General features: G+C 45.7%; 2 protein-coding genes across 3 annotated transcripts in view; one reads left to right on the top strand and one right to left on the bottom strand.

The window, feature by feature from the left end:
- The window catches only part of CLUAP1 (clusterin associated protein 1), a 40,714-nt gene extending 30,507 nt beyond the window's left edge, over window positions 1-10,207 (top strand). Inside the window, exons 9-14 of one of the 2 annotated variants that reach the window (XM_038762969.1) lie at window positions 3,168-3,240; window positions 4,890-4,997; window positions 5,375-5,430; window positions 5,727-5,783; window positions 7,487-7,673; window positions 10,002-10,207. In XM_038762969.1, coding sequence (XP_038618897.1) covers window positions 3,168-3,240; window positions 4,890-4,997; window positions 5,375-5,430; window positions 5,727-5,783; window positions 7,487-7,636 — 444 coding nt within the window. In that variant the 3' untranslated portion in view covers window positions 7,637-7,673; window positions 10,002-10,207. The remainder of the gene's footprint in view (window positions 1-3,167; window positions 3,241-4,889; window positions 4,998-5,374; window positions 5,431-5,726; window positions 5,784-7,486; window positions 7,674-10,001) is intronic. The other variant, XM_038762970.1, reaches the window with a different exon arrangement.
- A 4,646-nt stretch (window positions 10,208-14,853) lies between these two features.
- The window catches only part of NLRC3 (NLR family CARD domain containing 3), a 47,007-nt gene continuing 42,079 nt past the window's right edge, over window positions 14,854-19,781 (bottom strand). The window contains exons 19-22 of the mRNA XM_038762782.1: window positions 18,947-19,030; window positions 18,377-18,460; window positions 16,254-16,337; window positions 14,854-15,047 (exon numbers count right to left, since the gene is read on the bottom strand). Coding sequence (XP_038618710.1) covers window positions 14,957-15,047; window positions 16,254-16,337; window positions 18,377-18,460; window positions 18,947-19,030 — 343 coding nt within the window. The 3' untranslated portion in view covers window positions 14,854-14,956. The remainder of the gene's footprint in view (window positions 15,048-16,253; window positions 16,338-18,376; window positions 18,461-18,946; window positions 19,031-19,781) is intronic.

A 19,781-nucleotide genomic window follows, 5' to 3' on the forward strand; every position in this document is an offset into this window, starting at 1 on the left:
GGTTTGGAATCTCCTAGCTGGAACCAGTTAGATGGCTCGATCAAGGTCCCTTTCAAAAGAAAGCAGCTTGGCCTAGTGGACAGAGCGTGAGTCTGGGAGTTCGGAGGACCTGTGTTCTAATATCGACTCCGCCATTTATCTGCTGTGTGTCCTTGGGTAAGTCACTTTACTGCTCGGTGCCTTAGTTACCTCATCTGTAAAATGGGGATTAAGACTGGGAGCCTGGCACACAGTAAGCACTTAAATACCATTTAAAAAAAAAAAACAGTCTTTAGAGATTCTTTGTGGAATATTCAATCATATTTATTGAGCGCTTACTGTGTGCAGAACACCGTACTAAGCGCTTGGGCTCACAGTCTAGAAGGGGGAGACAGACAACAAAACAAGTAGACGGGTGTCAAAACTATCAGAATAAATAGAATTATAGCTATATGCACATCATTAACAAAATGGAGTAGTAAATATGTACAAGTAAAATAGAGTAATAAATATATACAAATATATGCATGTGCTGAATATCTGAGTCAGTGTAGAAAAACATGGCTATCTTTCCCACTCATTGCACTGACATGAAGGTAAGTAGTAATAATAATAATGGCATTTATTAAGTGCTTACTATATGCAAAGCACTGTTCTAAGCGCTGGGGAGGTTACAAAGTGATCAGGTTGTCCCACGGGGTGCTCACAGTCTTAATCCCCATTTTACAGATGAGGTAACTGAGGCACAGAGAAGTTAAGTAACTTGCCCAAAGTCACACAGCTGACAATTGCCAGAGCCAGGATTTGAACCCATGACCTCTGACTCCAAAGCCTGTACTCTTTCCATTGGGCCACACTGCTTCTCTGAGTATAGCAAGTATAGTAAAGTATAGCATACCTCTAGTCTGTAAGCTCATTGTGTGCAGGGAGCATGTCTAACCCTATTGTTCTCTACCAAGCTCTTAGTACCATACTCTGCACATAGTAAGTGCTCAAGAGATACCATTGATATATTGATTGATTGATAGGTAGGGGTGTCACTGCCTTTTTCTATTTGCTGGCAATCCCCATAGGAAGACCCAATGTGAATTCTACACTGTGAGCCCGTTGTTGGGTAGGGATTGTCTCTATTTGTTGCCGAATTGTACTTTCCAACCTCATAGCACAGTGCTCTGCACACAGTAAGCGCTCAATTAATACAATGGAATGAATGAATTCTTTGTCAGGTAATGTTGATTTGATTGGAGGACACGGTCCACGTAGAATAGAGGAAGGTAGAATAAAGAGCGGCTATTATCCCCGAGCAGATTTCAACTGGGCACATCTCCAGAGCAAAACCCTTTGGTTCCTCATTGTGACTTAATTCCAGCTTAGTCCAGGAGGAAATTTTAGCAGTCTCTTTCTCCATGGGAAAATGGTGGTTAAATGGTATTTGTGGCATGCATTATGCTGAATTAATTTAAGTAGCCAAAAATTATAGCAATCATTCTTATCAACAAAAGCCTCTTACATTTTAGCCTCCTTGTTTGATGGTGCAATATTTGCATCTTTAGTTGGTTCCATGTCAAACTAATTACTGTTGCAGATAGTTAATTATCCGCTTATACCATATTTGTTGTGAATCATTCGCTTCAGTGGATTGAATTAAAGGCTAGAAAAGGAGAATTGGGCTGAAAACTTGATTTTTAAGATAGGCAGCATAGCCTAGTGAATAGAGCATGGAGCTGGAAGTCAGAAGGACCTGGGTTCTGATCCCAGTGCTGCAATTTCTTTGCTGGGTGATCTTGGGCTTGTCAGTTCACTTTTCTGTGCCTCAGTTACCTTGTCTGTAAAATAGGGATTAAAATTGTGAGTCTCATCCGCGATGTGGACTGTGTCCAACCCAATTACCTTGTATCTACCCCAGTGCTTACAACAGTGCTTGGAACATAGTAAGCACTTAACAGGCATTTAAGCCCTTGTTTTCCAGGCCTGTGCTTTATCCACTAAGCCACATTGCTTCTCGCTTTCTCATCACCTGAACCCTTAAGGGTTAGGGGTGGTTATGAGTACTTATGTACCTATCTTGTATACCCTCCCTCCTCCTATCTGTAACTTAGTGTCTGCCTCCCCCACACTAGACTGTAAAATCCCAAAGCGGCAGGAATCAGGTCTACTAATTCTGTTGTACTCTCCCAAGTGCATGGTACAATGCTCTCCACAGGAGCACTTAACAAATATTATAAAATTTTGTTTGGAAAACATATCCAGTCAAGTAGGTATCTCTCTCTAAATTGTTGCTCCCATCTTTTTCAAGAGCTAAAGGTGGCTTGTAAATTACTGTCATTAAAATTAATCAGAGTTCTGACCTCGGGGGAATTAAATTGCCAGTGTTTGGGAAGTCGAGCGTTCCAGGCGAGTGAATAGCCACCATTGCAGCACTTGTTTGCTAGAGGGTGTCATCCCATTTATTGATGGTGCCTATACCGGGGTCGGTCCTTCAGAGGGCCAATCTGGGGCAGTTGGCTCAGTCCTACCGTCTAGGAGTTGCCTGCTCTGCAAGGTGGGCCAGGTGGTGAGAAGGGCAAGAGCAGTTCCACACCTAGGTCTCCAGTGCTCCTGCTCCCTTGCTCCTGCCTCCCCTAGTGAGCCCTGTGTGGGACAGGAACTGTGTCTGACCTGATTTTCTTGCATCTTTCCAGTGCTTGGCACAAAGTAAACGCTTAACAAATTCCACAGTTATTAGTATTACAGTAGGGCTACCTCCAGATGGTTGGGAGGGCATAAATGTAAGCACATCCCTAGACTGTAAGCTCGTTATTGGCAGGGAACGTGTCTGTTATATGTTCTGTCGTACTCTCCCAAGTGCTTAGTACAGTGCTCTGCACTAAGTGCTCAGTAAATATGATCGACTGACTGAGACTTCCCGGTGGTCTGGCGATTTTGGTTGGGGCGTATTCTATTCTCTGAGCAGGTGATTCCAAGCAGCCTGCTAGAGTGAGAGCAGGGAACCCCTCCTCACCCCGGTGGAGTGGAGAGGGACTTGAAGGGGAGAAGAAATCACACTTTGATTTGCGTACGTAACTGCAATGTTGTTGTTATTATTCCTTATAATATTAACACCACCACCACCCCGCCACCTCCTTGCATTTCCACTCTCCAGTGAGTGTTGCAGCCTTTCTGATTCTTCACCATTCCTTTCCCTTTAGGAAGCTGAAAACACTCTACGCCTGATGCAGAGCAAGCTTAAGGAAGAAGAAAAGCGACTGCTCAAGAGTGGAAGTAAGCTTCCCTGTTTAGAGAGAGGGACTCCCTCTCTCAGCCTTAATATACTGAAACGCTTCAGTTTCCCCAAAAGTTTCTTTGAAATAAATATCATTTTATTTACTCTCTAGAATGAAACTTCATCCATTCAGTATTGAGACATTGAAACCAATGTTTAATTTCTCTATTATGTGTTCTTTTAGCCAGCCAGAATGAATACGTGATGATGATGATGATATTTAAGTGTTTACTATGTGTCAAGCACTGTTCTAAAAACTGGATTAGATACAAGCTAAAGTTGGACACAGTCCCTGTCCCACAGTCTTAATCCCCATTTTACAAATGAGGGAACTGAGGCACAGGGAAGGTTAAGTGACTTGCCCAGGGTCACACAGCAGACAAGTGTGGGAACTGGGATTAGAACCCAGGTCCTTCTGACTCCCAGGCCTGCTGTATCCTGTAGGCCCTGCTGCTGCTCAATGCCAAGTGCCAAGGGGAAATCCAAATCTTGTTGGATTGATTGCTGTACCATGAGACCAAAGAATGCCTTCTCTAGCCCAGAATATTATCACTTTGACTGAAATGAAACACTGGCATAATGTTAGTCCTGTAAGTTTCTTTAAAAGTTGATCTTTGGATTTAATTTGATGTGTTATTATTCACTTATATACATCACTTATTTGTTTTAAGGTTGAGTACTTCCAGCTAAAATGGCTTTCTAATGAACTAACTTCATTCCATTTTGAGTGCATCTTCTAGTATTTTTTTTATTTTTGCAAAATCAATTAAAGCCAAAATTTAAGTCATCCAGTGGGAACCACTGTGTTAAGTTTTCCCTGAAATTAGTACATGCTTCTTGGGCTCTCTATCACATCTTTTGGAAGCCCTGAATTTCAATCCAACCCACTACAGATGGTCTATAAGGGCAGGAGTAATTAAAGCCAGTCTTTGTACTCCCTGAAATTGATCTGTGAACGGGAGGAGACATTGGACTAGAAGGCTACAAAAACAAGAACAGGCAAGTAGCCATCCCAACTTCTGACTGTCACCCCGACCCTCTTTGTGACAGTAGATCCACCAGAGTTTCCACAAACGAAGGTTGAAGTGGCAAGGAGGTTGGGAAATCAGATTTGGCTTCCCACTGGATATTGGCAGATCACTGGGTTTTCTTCCCCTGCCTGCCCTCAGGCAAAGTGAATATTGTTTACTGGCCAGGCTGGGGGAAAATGCTCCTTTGGAACCCAAGGAGATTGGGAAGCTAGAATGGGAGGAAGATGTCATGTGGAGTCATCCTCTAGTGTTACCCTGGGATGGTGGGGATCACTGGTAGTCAGCATCTCTCTACCCCTTTCTCCAACAGGGTGGGGCTTCACAAGACTCCCGTTGGCAGCGGGATGATTCCCTGGTTAGCTTCCTGCATCCAAGCCTGCAGCCGAGAGGGAGACTTTTCCCCCAGCTTACCCTTGCTCGGTCCCCACCACAGTCTGAAGGGCAGAATTGAGCTAACAGAGTCTGCAGGCCAAAGCAGAAAAGCCCTTTATCCTCGCAGATTTGAGGGTAGAGATCTGTGCTAATGGCTTTTGAGTGTGGAAGCAATTTCCAATGAATATAGCAGATGACTTCTAGAAAAAAAACAGCGGTTGCATTCTCTTACGTGTTTTTGCCAGGCAATGATGATTCCGACCTAGAAATCCAAGAGGATGATGAATCTGACAGTGAAATCGAAGATAGAAGGCTGTCAAAGCCTCGGACAGCCCTGGAAGCCTTGATGGAAGGTATGCAGAGTTCACTTACTAATTTTCCTCCCTCCTCGTACACTGTAAAGAAGTCATCTTTGATGGTGTAGAAAGCACTCTCTGCCACAAATCCTTTTGAGGTTCATGATTCCCATTTTTATATATATGCTCAGCCTAGAAGAATCTTCTCTCCAAAGTCAAGGAAGGCATACTCACCTTTCCAGGTTGCCAGGGAACAACTTAGTGTATTACTGCTACCTGTAGCTCCTCAGTAGTACATGGTGGAGCTGTCAGGCAGTGTGCTGAGTTATGTAGTACTGAGAAAGGCCTATGACTGTCTCTCCTAATTTGTTTCGTACATGTGCAATTCCAAACCCAAGCAAGTCTTTTATTTTGTTTTTTTATGCCCTCCTCAGGAAGACCTAACAAACGCGTCGTGGGCACCATGCAAGGTGGAGATACAGACGATGATGTAAGTGGAAAACAACCTCCCTTAGAAATCGCAGGCTTGGGCTCCAGTGAAGCCAGCGTGTGGCGTAGAAAAACCCAGTGTACAGTGGGTTCCGTCTTGTTGGTCCAATCAGTTGATGAGGTGTGAGGTCAGTTCTGACTCTTTCCAGTTGCAGAGCTGGGGTGCGCTAAGGCCTGAACTGTTTCCATTGCTTGTTGACTTGCTTATTTTGTTTCTTTTCTTTTCAAACAAACATCCCTGCCCTGACTTTCCCCTCCCTCCATCCTCCCATGGTCTTCTCTTCTCGCTCTCCAAAGCCGGAAGCAGCCCCAGCTCCCTTAAGTAAATGCAAGACTTCCAGGAGCAAGAAGCAGGTTGGTTTCTTTTTTCCCATTTGTGGTAAAACCAGGCATAGGCATAGTTTCTTCGGTGTCTGGTTTCACCTCCCCTTCCGGAATAACCATTCTATCCTCCCCAGGAAACTTCATGTCCTACTGGAAAGATCATGGGCCAGCGAGTCAGAGCACCTGGCTTCTAATTCTGGCACCATCACTTTACTTGCTGTGTGATATAGGGCAATTCACTTAACTTCTCTGTGCCTCAGTTTCATCATCTTTAAAATGAGGATTCAGTACCCCTTTTCTCTCCTATTTAGACTTGTGAGCCCCATGTGGGCCAGGGAATTGTGTCTGACCTGATTTTGGTATATATTTCAGTGCTTGACAAAGCGTAAACACTTAACTCATATCATTATTAGTATTAAGAATTACACCAGCCTCCGCCCTGCACTCTGGGTATTTTGAATAAGGAACTTTCATCATTCAGAAAGGCCGAGGCAGGGTGCGGAGGTATAAGGATTTGGCTACACTACACTAGCAGCTTCTAGAGGCAGAGAAGAAATTCCAAGTGTGCTATTTATTAGCTGCTGTGGTGAAAGATCCAATTCAAGCAGACTGAAACCATAACTTAGTGAGGTGTTACCTCACCTCACTTGAAGCTGGCATCCCAAAGACCAGTTACTGGGTTAAGGTGACTAGGTAACCATGACTTAAGACTCCTGAACTAAGGCAAAGAGAAAAAATATGATTGGACAATTTCCAGCACCTACAATTCAAGGGGCAGTGATCCAGGAGAGGGGGAAATTTGGAACAACCTCCTGAGGGCTTCAGCTAGGCTGCATTGTTTCCTTTGAAGTTCTAGGAACTCTAGCAAACCCTTTTCATTGCTGTTCCCCAAGCAATTATAAGCAGCGTGGCCTCTTGGATAGAGCAAAGGCCTGGGAGTTAGAAGGACCTGGATTCTAATCCTGACTCTGCCACTTGCCTATTGTGTGACCGTGCGCAAGTCACTTCAGTTCTCTGTGCCTCAGTTACCTCATCAGTAAAATAGGGATTAAGAATGGGATCCCCTGTGTGGGACAGGGACCGTATCCAATCTGATTAATTTATATCTAACCCAGGGCTTATTTCAGTGCCTGGCACATAGTAAGCACTTAACAAATTCCATAATAATAATAATTATATTTTTATCACTAAAAGAGCACATCATTATGCTCCAGTTCAACAGCCTGAAAATCCAGGTGGCCGTGAGGAGGCAATACAGACCTCATTCTTGGTTGACAAATAGCCAAAGTTCACAATTAAAGGGGTAGAATGATACCATGAATTTGTCAAGCTGCTTTCTTTACCAAAAGCCACTTATGTTATTTCGTGCATTTTGTCATCACATCACATCACCCTGCCATACAGGTGAGGAAACTGAAGCCCAGATAGGTTAAGTGACTTGGTCAAGGTAACACAGCAGGGTAGAGACAGAGCTGGCCCTAGAACCCAGAGCTCCACTCAAAGACCCAAGCCCTTTCCCCTCTACCTCTCCTACCTTGCCATTTATCCAGCATCCCTCTTTTCCCTCACTCATCTTGCACAGTAGCTAGATTTTGCTCTGTGTCCTGCTTTATTTTTGCCCCCCTGCTCTCGTGGCTTGGATGCCAGCTTGTTGGGTTTCAAATCCTAATGTAAGGAGGAGACCAAAGGCAAATTCAAGGTTTGAAAGCTTTTACCTCCCTTTGTCTTCCCAGGAAGGTTCAGAGGAGAGTGAAATTGATATGGAAGATGACGAAGATGACGACGAAGACGTAGAAGATGAGAGCACGGCGCTGTCTCCGACCAAGGCGAGCCAAAGGGCGAGGAAACCTGAGCCTCTGGAGGAGAGTGATAATGACTTCTGACTCCCTTCTGGTCCAAGGGTAGTGAAGATGCCAAAAGGTAAATCTAATCAGGGGTCTAGACACGTCTCACACACATGTTATCTGGGTAATAATAATGGCCTGCATAGTCTAATTCAGTCCGAAGCCTATCTTGGGGAGCATTAATTCGTTTAAGGGTGAAGCCCCAATTACCCCTCTCTTGCACCAGATTGATAAATGATCAAAGCCCTCAGGGTTCACTGACCTTAAATCTAACAGTAAAAACAAGTCACTTCTTAGGTTCTCAGCCAGCGGGGAGCCTGAGAAGCTCCTTATGACTCAGAATCTTCCCCATCGTAAGAATCAATCCCAGGCCTGGGCCCAAGGGTAAGTAAACTTCGTTGGTCCAGGAACTCCAGTGCGATTGATTCTTTATTCACACTTTTTGGAGGCCTAGTAGCACTTGGACTATGTGCTCAGTTTCCAATAGAAATGTGCTTCAGATTTATGGATAAGATTGTGTCTGTTGTAACTTCAAGGGAAATTAGCATTTTCAGTTCTGCCCATTCCTCCCTCATTTCTTCTTTTAATCAAAAGCTCGGCAAGTCCTCACATCCACCCTAAAAAATGGCATTAAAGTCTATTCCAGGCCACTAATGTTGGGGGAAAAACAGCTGAACCTGGGAAAAGTCAGTGGTTCACTTTGATCCCTCAGAAAGGGGGATAGGTAACAGATGATTTCTATGGTAATTGAGCCTGGCTTCCTTAAGGGTCCACAGCCCACCAGCATTGATCAGCCATGGGCTCCCTCTAATCCTAGGGTAAATTGGGGCTAAAATGGCACTGTCTTCCAGAAAATACAGCTGTGAGTAATGCCACTTCCTAGTACAAGCTAGGAAGTGCTAAAAAGTCTAACTCTGCCCCTGACATTAGAGCCAGTCACTGCAGATAAATCAGTTCACATCCCAGCTGCAGCTAAGAGTTTTAGTGGAAATAATGAACTGATCAAACTGTACCATGAGGCCCAGTTCAGCAACAAGGGGGCCTGAGAAGCAGTGTGGCTTAGTGGATAGAGCGTGGTCCTGGAAGACAGAAGATCTGGGTTCTAAACCCAGCTCCACCACATATCTGCTGTGGGACCTTGGGCAATTCACTTCATTTCTCTACTGCACTTCAGTTACCACAGCTGTAAAGTGGCGATTAAGACTGTGATCCCCATGTGGGACGAGACTGTGCCCAATCCAATTTGCTTGTGTCCAGTCCAGCGCTTAGTAAAGTGCCTGGCACGTAGTAAGCACTTAACAAATACCACAATCATTGCTACTAATAGGGAAGGGAAAACTCACCTTTTCTAGGCACACAGCCCAAGCAGCCAAGAGCATCCCTTTGCCAGTGAAGACCTGGGTCAACCATTCAACTCTGTAATGGGTAATAGCTGGGAGTGGATTTGTTGTGCATGTATGTGATATAAAAATTTAATATTAAGACAGAGCAGTGCTCGGAATTAAACAACGATTTGGTGGTGATAAACAGTGGGTAGCACATAAAAAGGCACTTATTATTTTCCTAGAGTTCCTGGACCAGGTCTCAGTTTACAACATACAAAAACATATCCCAAACCAGAGCTATACCCAGTAGGCATCCATTTTTAAGGACTGCGACCCTGTTGTACCATGGGTTAGGCCTCATGTTGAGATGAGGGAGACCTTCTTAACTTACTAATATGTACTGACCTAGATTTCTTTGTGTTACACATTGTGAAACCGAAACGCTGTGTAACAGGACCGACAAAGAGAATAGAAGAATCATCTTCCTCAGCCACCACCCAAAGTTTAAGGTTCTCTTCTCCACCAAAATCATGCTTTCTCCTCCCTACAGCAGCAAAACAAATGACAGTTTGTAACAACCTCTCAGTTCTTTATAAAGGAGGTAGGACAAGAACTGTAGCTGCTCTTCTTGTTTGATGAAGAGGATTCTACTGCCAGTGAGGTCTGATATGGGCACGTGGGTGAGATGGAAAAACCCACCATCCCATCCCATCTAACATAGCCTAACATTGTGTCTAAGGGCACAAGCAGACACTGCTGCTTGCAAGAGCTGCTGTTTTTCACTGCCTTGTGGTAACCTCCTCTTCCCCCAGTCTCTAATCAAGGCAAGTAATACCTCTGCCGTTTGCACAGCAAGGCAACCAGGGAAACCAGGTTACTTGATTTCTGCAGTCACCAGAGAGCGGGGTGTGGCCCATCAGGCCATTTTACTCCGCCACTGAAGAACTGCACTGAAAGGCAGTTAACAGACTTAATGCCTAAGCTGAAATAGGGTCTTAAAATGCCATTTTCGTCCTCACCCAAAACAAATGTCAAGAATGACTTCTGTGGCTTTTTGCTTATTTTTCTTCCTGCTGTAGATTTCCTGATCTATTTTCAAGATCTGCAAGAATTGACCTAGAGCTTTTTGGAAAAAGGTAGAGTGAATTTGTTTTGCACAATGGGGTTGGAGAGCTCGACATATATGTAGGAAAAAATCATATTCCTAAAGCAAAAGACTGAAGCAATCCATGAGATTCAATATTTAATTACTTCATTTATACATTAAACTCCACATTTAAAAATATACAGTCATTTATTTACGCTTTTACTATCTCTATGTATATATACATATAGATATATATATAAACAATATTAAGCACCTACTTTGTTCAGAACATAGAGGGATGAAAGGTGTGGTCCCTGCCCATGAGAAATTTAAACTCTTAAGAGGGAAAACCAAATGCACAGGCATTTGGTTAATAGAGAACAACTTCTAGTGAGATAATAAAATGAGAATACAGGTAACTTTGGCAAACATAAAATGAAATAGAAACAAGGCTGGAGACTTTGACATAGATCCTGAGGCCAGGAGAGTGGGAGGAGTTAATCTGGAGTGTTTCAGTAGATAAATTTAAGTGGAGGTTGACTGAAGGTTGGGTGATTTCTGACTGATAGGATAAATCCGAAATAAGGGAGGGGGGAAAATGAGAACAAACAGAAGTTGGATGGTGCATCTACTAAATCTAAGAAGCAGGGGAAGGCGGTAGCTGAACAACTGGGGCTGTTTGGGGGTATGTGAGCATGAAGCTCAAAGAGACTCTCTAACATGGCAGTAAATCACTCAGGAGCTTTAAGGACTTGATTTATTCAGTAACTACACCCATGCATGAAGTGGTCCTAAACCAAGGACCCAAGATGAGCAAGAATTAGCCCTTTGGAATGAGCACGACCCAAACGAGTCGGGAACACTCAATTCTAAGCACGGCTCTACCACTTGCCAGCTGTGTGACCTGTGGGCAACTCACCTTCTGGGCCTCAGTTTCATCATCTGTAAAATGGAGATTCCATACCTGTGCTCCCTCCCCTTTCGTCTGCATACTCCATGTGGGGCGGAAGTTGTGCCCGATCAGATAACCTTCCACCTACCCCAGGGCTTAACAGATACCACAACTATTTGCATCACAGTTTCAGTTTGCTTTTTGTCTGAGGCCAACAACTGACTTAATTTGTTTGCATTAGAAAACAGAATATCCCACCTAAATGGAAGAAATCAGTGAGGATTACACACTTAATTTGTTTGCATTAGAAAACAGAATATCCCAACTAAATGGAAGAAATCAGTGAGGATTATGCCCAATCTTGTTCAGTTTTTTACTTTTTCTGATTATCCGATCTAGTCTTGGTCAGAAATCAGTTTCCTGTTTGTAGCATTCCTTCTATAACCAACTGAGCAATGACCATACTTTGAAATCAAGTTATTTGCCAATAACTATGACATCTATAACAATATTAGCCTAGCCTGCACTGAAGGAGTGCATTTTTGAATACCTTGCTAAAATTTATATATACTTTAGATCGGAATCTCCTAGAGGTAAAACAAACCATTGGCATCAAACCATCATTCAGTTATATTTATTGAGCGCTTACTGTGTGCAGAGCACTGTACTAAGTGCTGCGGAAAATGGGGATGAAGACTGTGAGCCCCATGTGGGATAACCTGATTACCTTGTATCCACCCCAGTGCTTAGAACAGTGCTTGGCACATAGGAAGCTCTTAACAAATACCCAGCATTATTATTACAAAACAACAGTAAACAGACACATTCCTCTGTGGACACAGAACAGTGCAGGCAAAGTTCCCTATCGAAGGCACACTAACTCCACCTTTCTGCTACATTTCAGGATCTTCTACCCACCCTCTCCACCTGCCCCTAATAATAATGGTATGTATTAAGTGCTTACTCTGTGATGAGCACTGGGGTAGATATAAGTTAATTAGGTTGGACTCAGTCCCTGCCTGTGCCACATGCAGTACACAGTCTGTTAGGCCTTGAATCTCCATGTTGAGGAGAGGAAACTGAGGCCCAGAGAAATTGAGTGGCTTGCCCAAGGTTGCACAGCAAGCAAGTGGCAGAACTGGGATTAGAACCCAGGGCCCTGGGCTTTCCAATAGGCCACACTCCTCCTCCAACCCCCTGAGATTCTGAAGTCAAACGGCCCAACAAAGGGCTGCAGTAGCCTTCAGGGGCTAAGTGTGGGTGGAAGATGACTGCTTTGGTTAGACCTTTTATATCCCATTCACCAACAATAGGAATGGAATGAAACAAAGCACAAACACACAAAAAAAAGATGCAAAAGGAAGATCCATTCCACCCCCTGGGAAAACAAACAAAGCTTAGGCCCATTTTTATAGCAAACAAAAAGCCCCAAATAAATCAAAAATAAGATCACTCCAGCCCAGGCCGCCACGCGCCCCCCCCACCCCCTGACTGAAGGACAGAGACCATGTCTAACTCCCATCTTTGTATTTTCCCCCAGAGCTTAGTACAATGCTCTGCATACAGTAATCATTTAATAAATAGTACTACTATCAAGAGCCGGTAAGGAAGAATTAGGAGCCCAGGGCAGCATTGTCAACTCAGACACCTGAGCTAATCCCTCTGACTCAGGATGCTCTCTCTCTAGGAAAATAATAATAATAATGGTATTTGTTAAGCACTTACTATGTGCAAAGCACTGTTCTAAACGCTGGGGAGGATACAAGATGACCAGGTTGTCCCACGTGAGGCTCACAGTCTTAATCCCTATTTTACAGATGACGTAACTGAGGCACAGAGAAGTGAAGTGACTTGCCCAAAGTCACACAGCTGCCAAGTGGCAGAGCTGGGATTTGAACCCATGACCTCTGATTCCCAAGTGGATTTCCACTGGAAATCCATCTTTTAGGACTTTGAGCAAAATGGAGCTAATCCACATAAAGAGCTGCAGAAAAGGCTCCCCTAACCCCTAATGTGTTGCTAAAGTGAGGTTTTACCATCTTTAAAAAAATGGAGCTCCAGGATTTTATTTATTTTTTTGCATATCGGTTGTGTTTTCTATGTCCTGCTTAGACTGAACATGGTTTCTGGGGTCAGCCAGCCTACCTGCCTGTGGTCTTAAGCGCCTGAGAACCAGAAGGCAAGAAGCCTTATGTTTCTCCACGGTGCACAAACACTTGTTTCGCAGTTGTTATGCAAAATAAACCACATCACAGAAGAATGGGCACACACTAAAATAAGAAATGAGCCTTTGAATCATTGTTGACAATTGGGGCAGGGGGAGAATGGGAAATGTGGTGGGGAGAGGAGCCTTCTTCATAAAGCTGCTAATATGTACAGGGCACCCTCTTAAAAATATTGGCCACTAGCATTAAAAATAAATCACCTGTCTACAGGAGGATAATTTTATTTTGAAGAGTTTTTATCATGGCCCTGGGTCGACCCCTTGGGAAATACTGTCACAGAAGAGTTATGGCTACTCATCACCTCCTTCCTCTTTCTGTATCTCCCCACCCCCCACCCCCCCTCACCTCTTATGAATCAGTCATATTTACTGAGCACTTACTGTGTGCAGAGCACTGTACTAAATATTTGGGAGAGTACAACACAACAATATAACCAACACATTCCCTGCCCACAATGAGCTTAAAGTCTAGAGGATGAGTTTACAGTCTAGAGGGCCCCCAATTAAATCACTTAATATACTTTGCTCTCACATCGTTTCAGTAAAAGCAGCATGGGCCTGGGAGAAGGTCGTGGGTTCTAATCCCAGCTCTGCCACTTGTCTGCCGTAAGGCCTTGGGCAAGTCGCTTCACTTCTCTGGGCCTCAGTTACCTCATCTGTAAAATGGGGATTAAGACTGTGAGCCCTGTGCGGGACAGGGACTATGTCCAACCTGATTTGCTTGTATCCACCCCAGTGGTTAGTATGCCTGGCACATAGTAAGCGCATTAGCATTATTATTATTATTACCGCAGCCCACACTCAACTCATTTTCCCCTGCCTAGTCTACAGCCTAGACTGAGTCAAGGCCCATGGGCAGGCCGGGGGGGGGCCCAGGCAGGGCTCTAGGCTATAGCCTGAGTGGAGCACTGTGTGTGCAGATGAGTTTTCTGAACTGGTGTGTAATAATAATAATAATGATGGCATTTATTATGTGCTTACTATTTGCAAAGCACTGTTCTAAGCGCTGGGGGGAAATACAAGGTGATCAAGTTGTCCCACATGGGGCTCACAGTCTTCATCCCCATTTTACAGATGAGGGAACTGAGGCTTAGAGAAGTGAAGTGACTTGCCCAAGGTCATGCAGCAGACATGTGGCACAGCCGGGATTCGAACCCGTGGCCTCTGACTCCAAAGCCCAGGCTCTTTCCACTGACCCCGCTGCTTCTCTGTGTCAGGTTATCACAGGGCAAGACTAAGGACAGGATCAGCTTCTCCTTTTTCTGGGCCCCATCCCCACATCAGACATCAGCACACCCATTCTTTGGAACCTTCCCCCTCCCTACCGTTAATAGTATTTCTTAAACACTTACTATGTGCCAGGCACTGTTCTAAGTGCCGGGGTAGATACAAGCTAATCAGGTCAGACACAGTCCCTGTCCCTCATGGGGCTCAGAGCCTTAATCTCCATTTGGCAGATGAGGTAACTGAGGCAGAGAGAAAGTGAAGTGACTTGCCCATGGTCACCCAACAGGCACATGGTGGAGGCGGGATTAGAACCCAGGTGGTCAAGCTCCCAGGCCCGTGCCTTATCCGCTAGGCTTCACCTTGGCACGGCGTGCCCGCCTCACCTGTGCCAGCGCTGGCCACTCCATGGCAAGCCGAAGAAAGCCTCCCTCCGAGATGGGAGTCACCTTTCCTTTCCACCTGCCCGGGGCTCACTCACGCTCTGCTCCCTCAGCGGTCACAGGCAGTCACCATGGATGTCCAGGCTCCGCGTGAAGACTCCCCACCTCGGGCCGTTGCCTTTGGCCTTGCTCTGTCCATGCCACTTTCCAGCCAAATTCAGACCTCAGATTTCCACAATGCAACTTGGAGCGTTGTTTTTGATGGCCGAGGAGATCATTTTGGCACCGTTTTCTCCGATGCCGTTTCCTTGGAGGCTGGAAGGGGGGAGAACTTTTAGGCAGGATCTGAAAAAATGGCCTAAGGGCTGGGTGCATATTCTATATCTACTCATCATCATCATCAATCGTATTTATTGAGCGCTTACTGTGTGCAGAGCACTGGACTAAGCGCTTGGGAAGTACAAGTTGGCAACATACAGAGACAGTCCCTACCCAACAGTGGGCTCACAGTCTAAAAGGGGGAGACGGAGAACAAAACCATACTAACTCCACCATTTAGTGGAGTGGTGGGTACGTAACAAGCACTTCCCAAATACCACAGTTGTGATCATTATGCCAGCTGGTTTGCAAGATGGGATGACAAGGTAGGGAAGCAGGGGAATGATCCCAAAGGATAGGGGAGAAGGAAGGCAGAGAGAAGAGACCCATCCCCAAGGAAAATCCAAGACTAGTCCCTCAGCTTTCTGGAAGCCACACTGCTCTCCGAGATTCCATCCTACAACAACCTAATCAGATGGGAGACACCTGTCCTTCTTATCAATCAATCGTTCATATTTAATGAGCACTTACTGTCTGTAAATTGTACTTATTGAGCGTTTATTGTGTGCAGAACACTGTACTAAGCGCTTGGGAAAGTACAATATAACAGACACATTCCCTGCCCACAATGAGCTTACAGTATAGAGTGTGCAGAGCACTGTACTAAGTGCTTGGGAGAGCACAATGTAGCAGAGTTGGTAGACACGTTCCCTGCTTATAGTCTAGAGGGAGAGATAGACAGGAATACAATAAATTATGGATATGTACAGTGTGTACATAAAAAGTGATTTACCCACGGGACCACCCCTGCTCCCTTCTTTTAGCGCCCAACATCAGGAGATCCTCATCCGCCGATATCCCGTCTCTCAGTGGGCCTTCCTCTAGGCCTGGAACCATTTTGGCATCACGGGGCGGGCGAGGAAGATGAAGAGTTTGGGTTGGAACATGCATTGCCTTTCTGGGCCCAGAGAGATGACTCAAACCTAGCTAGTCTCCCAGGCAAGTCAACCACAATGGCTACTGGACTAGTCAGTCTATTCCCCACTCACCCCTGCTCCGACTGTTTAAATGGCTTTTCATTTGGGGAATTGGGCCCCTTTAGCTCAGAGTCCTGCCCATGCCCGGAAACGTCCCAAGGTCAAAATAAAAGCCCCCGGCATTACTGATCACTGGGCTCACAGTATTCAACTGGTCATCACGTACTTGATATGCTTGAGCCCGTGGTTACCAGACAGCGCGGCCGAGATGAAGAGTGCTCCGTCCATCCCCAGGGTGTTCTCCTGAAGACTGGGGCAGAAGAGAAAACCAGCAGTCAATCGATCAATCAATTGTATTTATTGAGTGCTTATGATGTGCCAAGTACTGTGCTAAGTGCTTGGGAGGGTACAATATAACAGTTGGAAGACACATTCCCTGCCCACAAGGAGCTTGTAGTTAGAGGGGAAAATGATTATTTACATAAATGCTGTGGGGCTGAGGGTGGGTGAATATCAAGGGCTTAAAAATTACATACAAGTGCATAGGTGACGAAGAAGGAAGAGTAGGGGAAAGGAGGGTTTGGTCATGGAAGGCTTCTTGGAGGAGCTGTGATTTTAATAAGGCTTTGAGGGAAGGGAGAGTGGTGGTCTGTCAGATATGAAGGGGAAGGGAGTTCCAGGCCCGAGGTGGGACGTGGATGAGGGGATGGTGGCGAGATAGACAAGACTGAGGTACAGTGAGTTGGTTGGAGTTAGAGGAGTGAAGAGTGCAGGCTGGGCGATTAATAGATCAGCCAGGTAAATGTAGGAGGGGACGAGCTGATTAAGTGCTTTAAAACCAATGGCAAGGGGTTCCTGTTGGATGCGGAGGTGGATGCACCCACTGGAGGTTCTTGAGGGGTGGGGAAGACATGAATTGAAAGTTTTGTGGGTTTTTTCAGAAAAATGACTGGGGCAGAGAAGTGAAGTACGGGCTGATGTAGGGAGAGATAGATGGTGGGGTGGGGTGGGGGGGTCAATGAGGAGGCTGATGCAATAGTCAAAGCAGGATAGGATAAGTACTTGGATCAATATAGAAGCAGTTTGGATGGAGAGGAAACGGAGGAGCCTGGAGATGCTATGAAGGTAAAACAGAAGCAGTGTGGCTCAGTGGAAAAGAGCACGGGCTTTGAAGTCAGAGGTAATGGGTTCAAATCCCAGCTCTGCCAATTGTCAGCTGTGTGACTTTGGACAAGTCACTTCACTTCTCTGGGCCTCAGTTACCTCATCTGTAAAATGGGGATTAAGACCGTGAGCCCCTGTGGGACAACCTGATCACCTTGTAACTTCCCCAGCACTTAGAACAGTGCTTTGCACATAGTAAGCGCTTAATAAATGCCATTATCATTATTATTGTTATTATTATAAAACCAACAGGATTTGGTGACAGAATGAATGAGAGAGATGAGTCAAGACAGGGAGGATGCTGGTGGTGTCTATGGTGATGGAAAATGACAGGGAGAACAAGCTTCGGGTGGGAAGATGAGTTCTGATTCGACTGCAACCCCTGTGTGGGACGGGGACTGTGTCTGATGTAATGGCAGTATATCTCTCCCAGCGCTTACCACAGTGCTTGGCATAGACTAGGAACTGGGCAAATACCACAATTATCATCATCATCAAAATCATCTGAAGCAGCATGGCCTAGTAGATAGAGCGTGAGCCTGGAAATCAGAAGGACCTCGGTTCTAGTCCTGGGCCTACCACTGTGTGACCCTGGGCTAGTCACTTAACTTTTCTGGGCCTCAGTTCCCTCATCTGTAAAATGGGGATTAATAGTATGAGCCCCATATGGGAGGTAGACTGTGACCACCCTGATTAACTTGTACCAAACCTTGCACTAGTACAGTGCCTGGTACATAGTAAGTGCTTAACCAATACCATAAGAACAAAAAAAATCTAATGGTGACGCTTTGGGTGGCTGGGGCACAGCTTCTCCGGGCTCATGGTTTGGGTCCCTAACACTGGTCGGGGAGAGAGGGGACAGACAACCAAGCGCTTAGTGCAGAGCTCTGCACATAATAAGCGCTCAATAAATACCACTGATGAGGCAACCTAGGACTCAGCTTGCCCTGGGAGGAGGCTCAAAGCCGCAGCATTGATGGGCTGGATTCTCGTGGGCCGGCCCGGAGGAGTCAGTCAGCCAGTCGATCGTATTTATTGAGCACTTACTATGTGCAGATCACTGTACTAAGCGCTTGGAAGAGTACAATATAACAATAAAACAGACGTATCCCCTGCCCAGCTCCCATGGAGCAGCAGCTTTCCCAGCCACCTTCCACCCCGGAGCGGAGCTGAGCAGTCACTCACTTGAGGAGCCGGAGGCTGGCGTTCACCTTCAGGGCACTGGCCATGGCCTTGGCCCCTGCCAACCCGATGGCGTTCCCTCTGAGGCTGTTGGGAAATGGGAGAGCAAAGGCAACTTTAGAGAGGGGAAGAGGCGGGCCCAGGCCGGCGTCCCGGAGGACCCGAGTGGAAAGTTGAGCTTCCCGGCCCCTGGAATCTCAGACCAAAGGGGACACAAGAGAACCAATTGGGACTTTTAGACTGTGAGCCCACTGTTGGGTAGGGACTGTCTCTATATGTTGCCAACTTGTACTTCCCAAGTGCTTAGTACAGTGCTCTGCACATAGTAAGCGCTCAAATACGATTGATTGATTGACATTGCAAGCCAAAATAACGGACTGGATAGGACTGGATAATGCAGGCGGAAGCATTTGGGGGGCTGAATGCTGAACGACCCATCTAATTGCATCCATTATCCAGTTGTCTTTGCTAGGGTGGACCCTGGCCTAAAGGAACATGCCTTATGGGCCAAAGAATATGCAAGTTGGCCATAATTTTTTCTGGTGACAGTCACGGCTAGGAAGGGGGACTCACTCCAGGATCTCCAAGGTCTTGTTCACCGTCAAAGCCTCCCCAAGGGCCTGGGCCCCCAGCACCCTGATCGAAGTCATCTGGAGGCTGCAAGAGAGCGATCAATTGATTTAGGGCACCAAAGACAATCATTCAGTCATATTTATTGAGCGCTTACTGTGTGCAGAGCACTGTACTAAGCGCTTGGGAAGTACAAGTCGGCAACAGTCAACTCCTCCCTCTTCCTCCCCACCCTAAAGAGCTATAATTTTCAAATCCCAGGCACGGGCCTGGGGGTCGGGGACCTGGGTTCTAATCCTGGTGTGTGACCTTGGAGACAAGTCACTTCACTTCTCTGGGCCTCAGTTACCTCATCGGTAAAATGATGATTAAGATTGTGAGCGCTGTGTGAGACATGGATTGTGTCCAGCCCCATTATATTGCATCTACTCCAGCACTCATTACAGTGCCTGGCACTTAGTCAGTGTTAACAAATAGCATTAAAAAAAAAAATCAACCTAATCAATGGTACTTATTGAGCAGTTACTGTGTGCAGACCACTGTACTGAATATTTGGGAAAGTACATTGGAGTTAGTTGACAAGATCCCTGCCCTTGAGGAGCTTCCAACGTAATGGATACTCCTTTTCCTTCATTCATCCTAGACTAGGGCATAGCACACAGTAGCCCTTGCTAACTCTGAGCCACAGTTCAGCAGTGGCCCAAGAAGCCGAAGACACCTCCTCCCGCTTCTCACCACTTCCTTCCACCTCCTCCACCTTCACTATACCTCCCCTTCCATTAATGGATTGACCCGGCCCCTTCCCTTTGGAGCTCATTGCAGGCAGGGAATGTGTCTA

The sequence above is a fragment of the Tachyglossus aculeatus genome, chromosome 21 (genome assembly GCF_015852505.1).
Source record: "Tachyglossus aculeatus isolate mTacAcu1 chromosome 21, mTacAcu1.pri, whole genome shotgun sequence".
Classification (NCBI taxonomy): domain Eukaryota; kingdom Metazoa; phylum Chordata; class Mammalia; order Monotremata; family Tachyglossidae; genus Tachyglossus; species Tachyglossus aculeatus.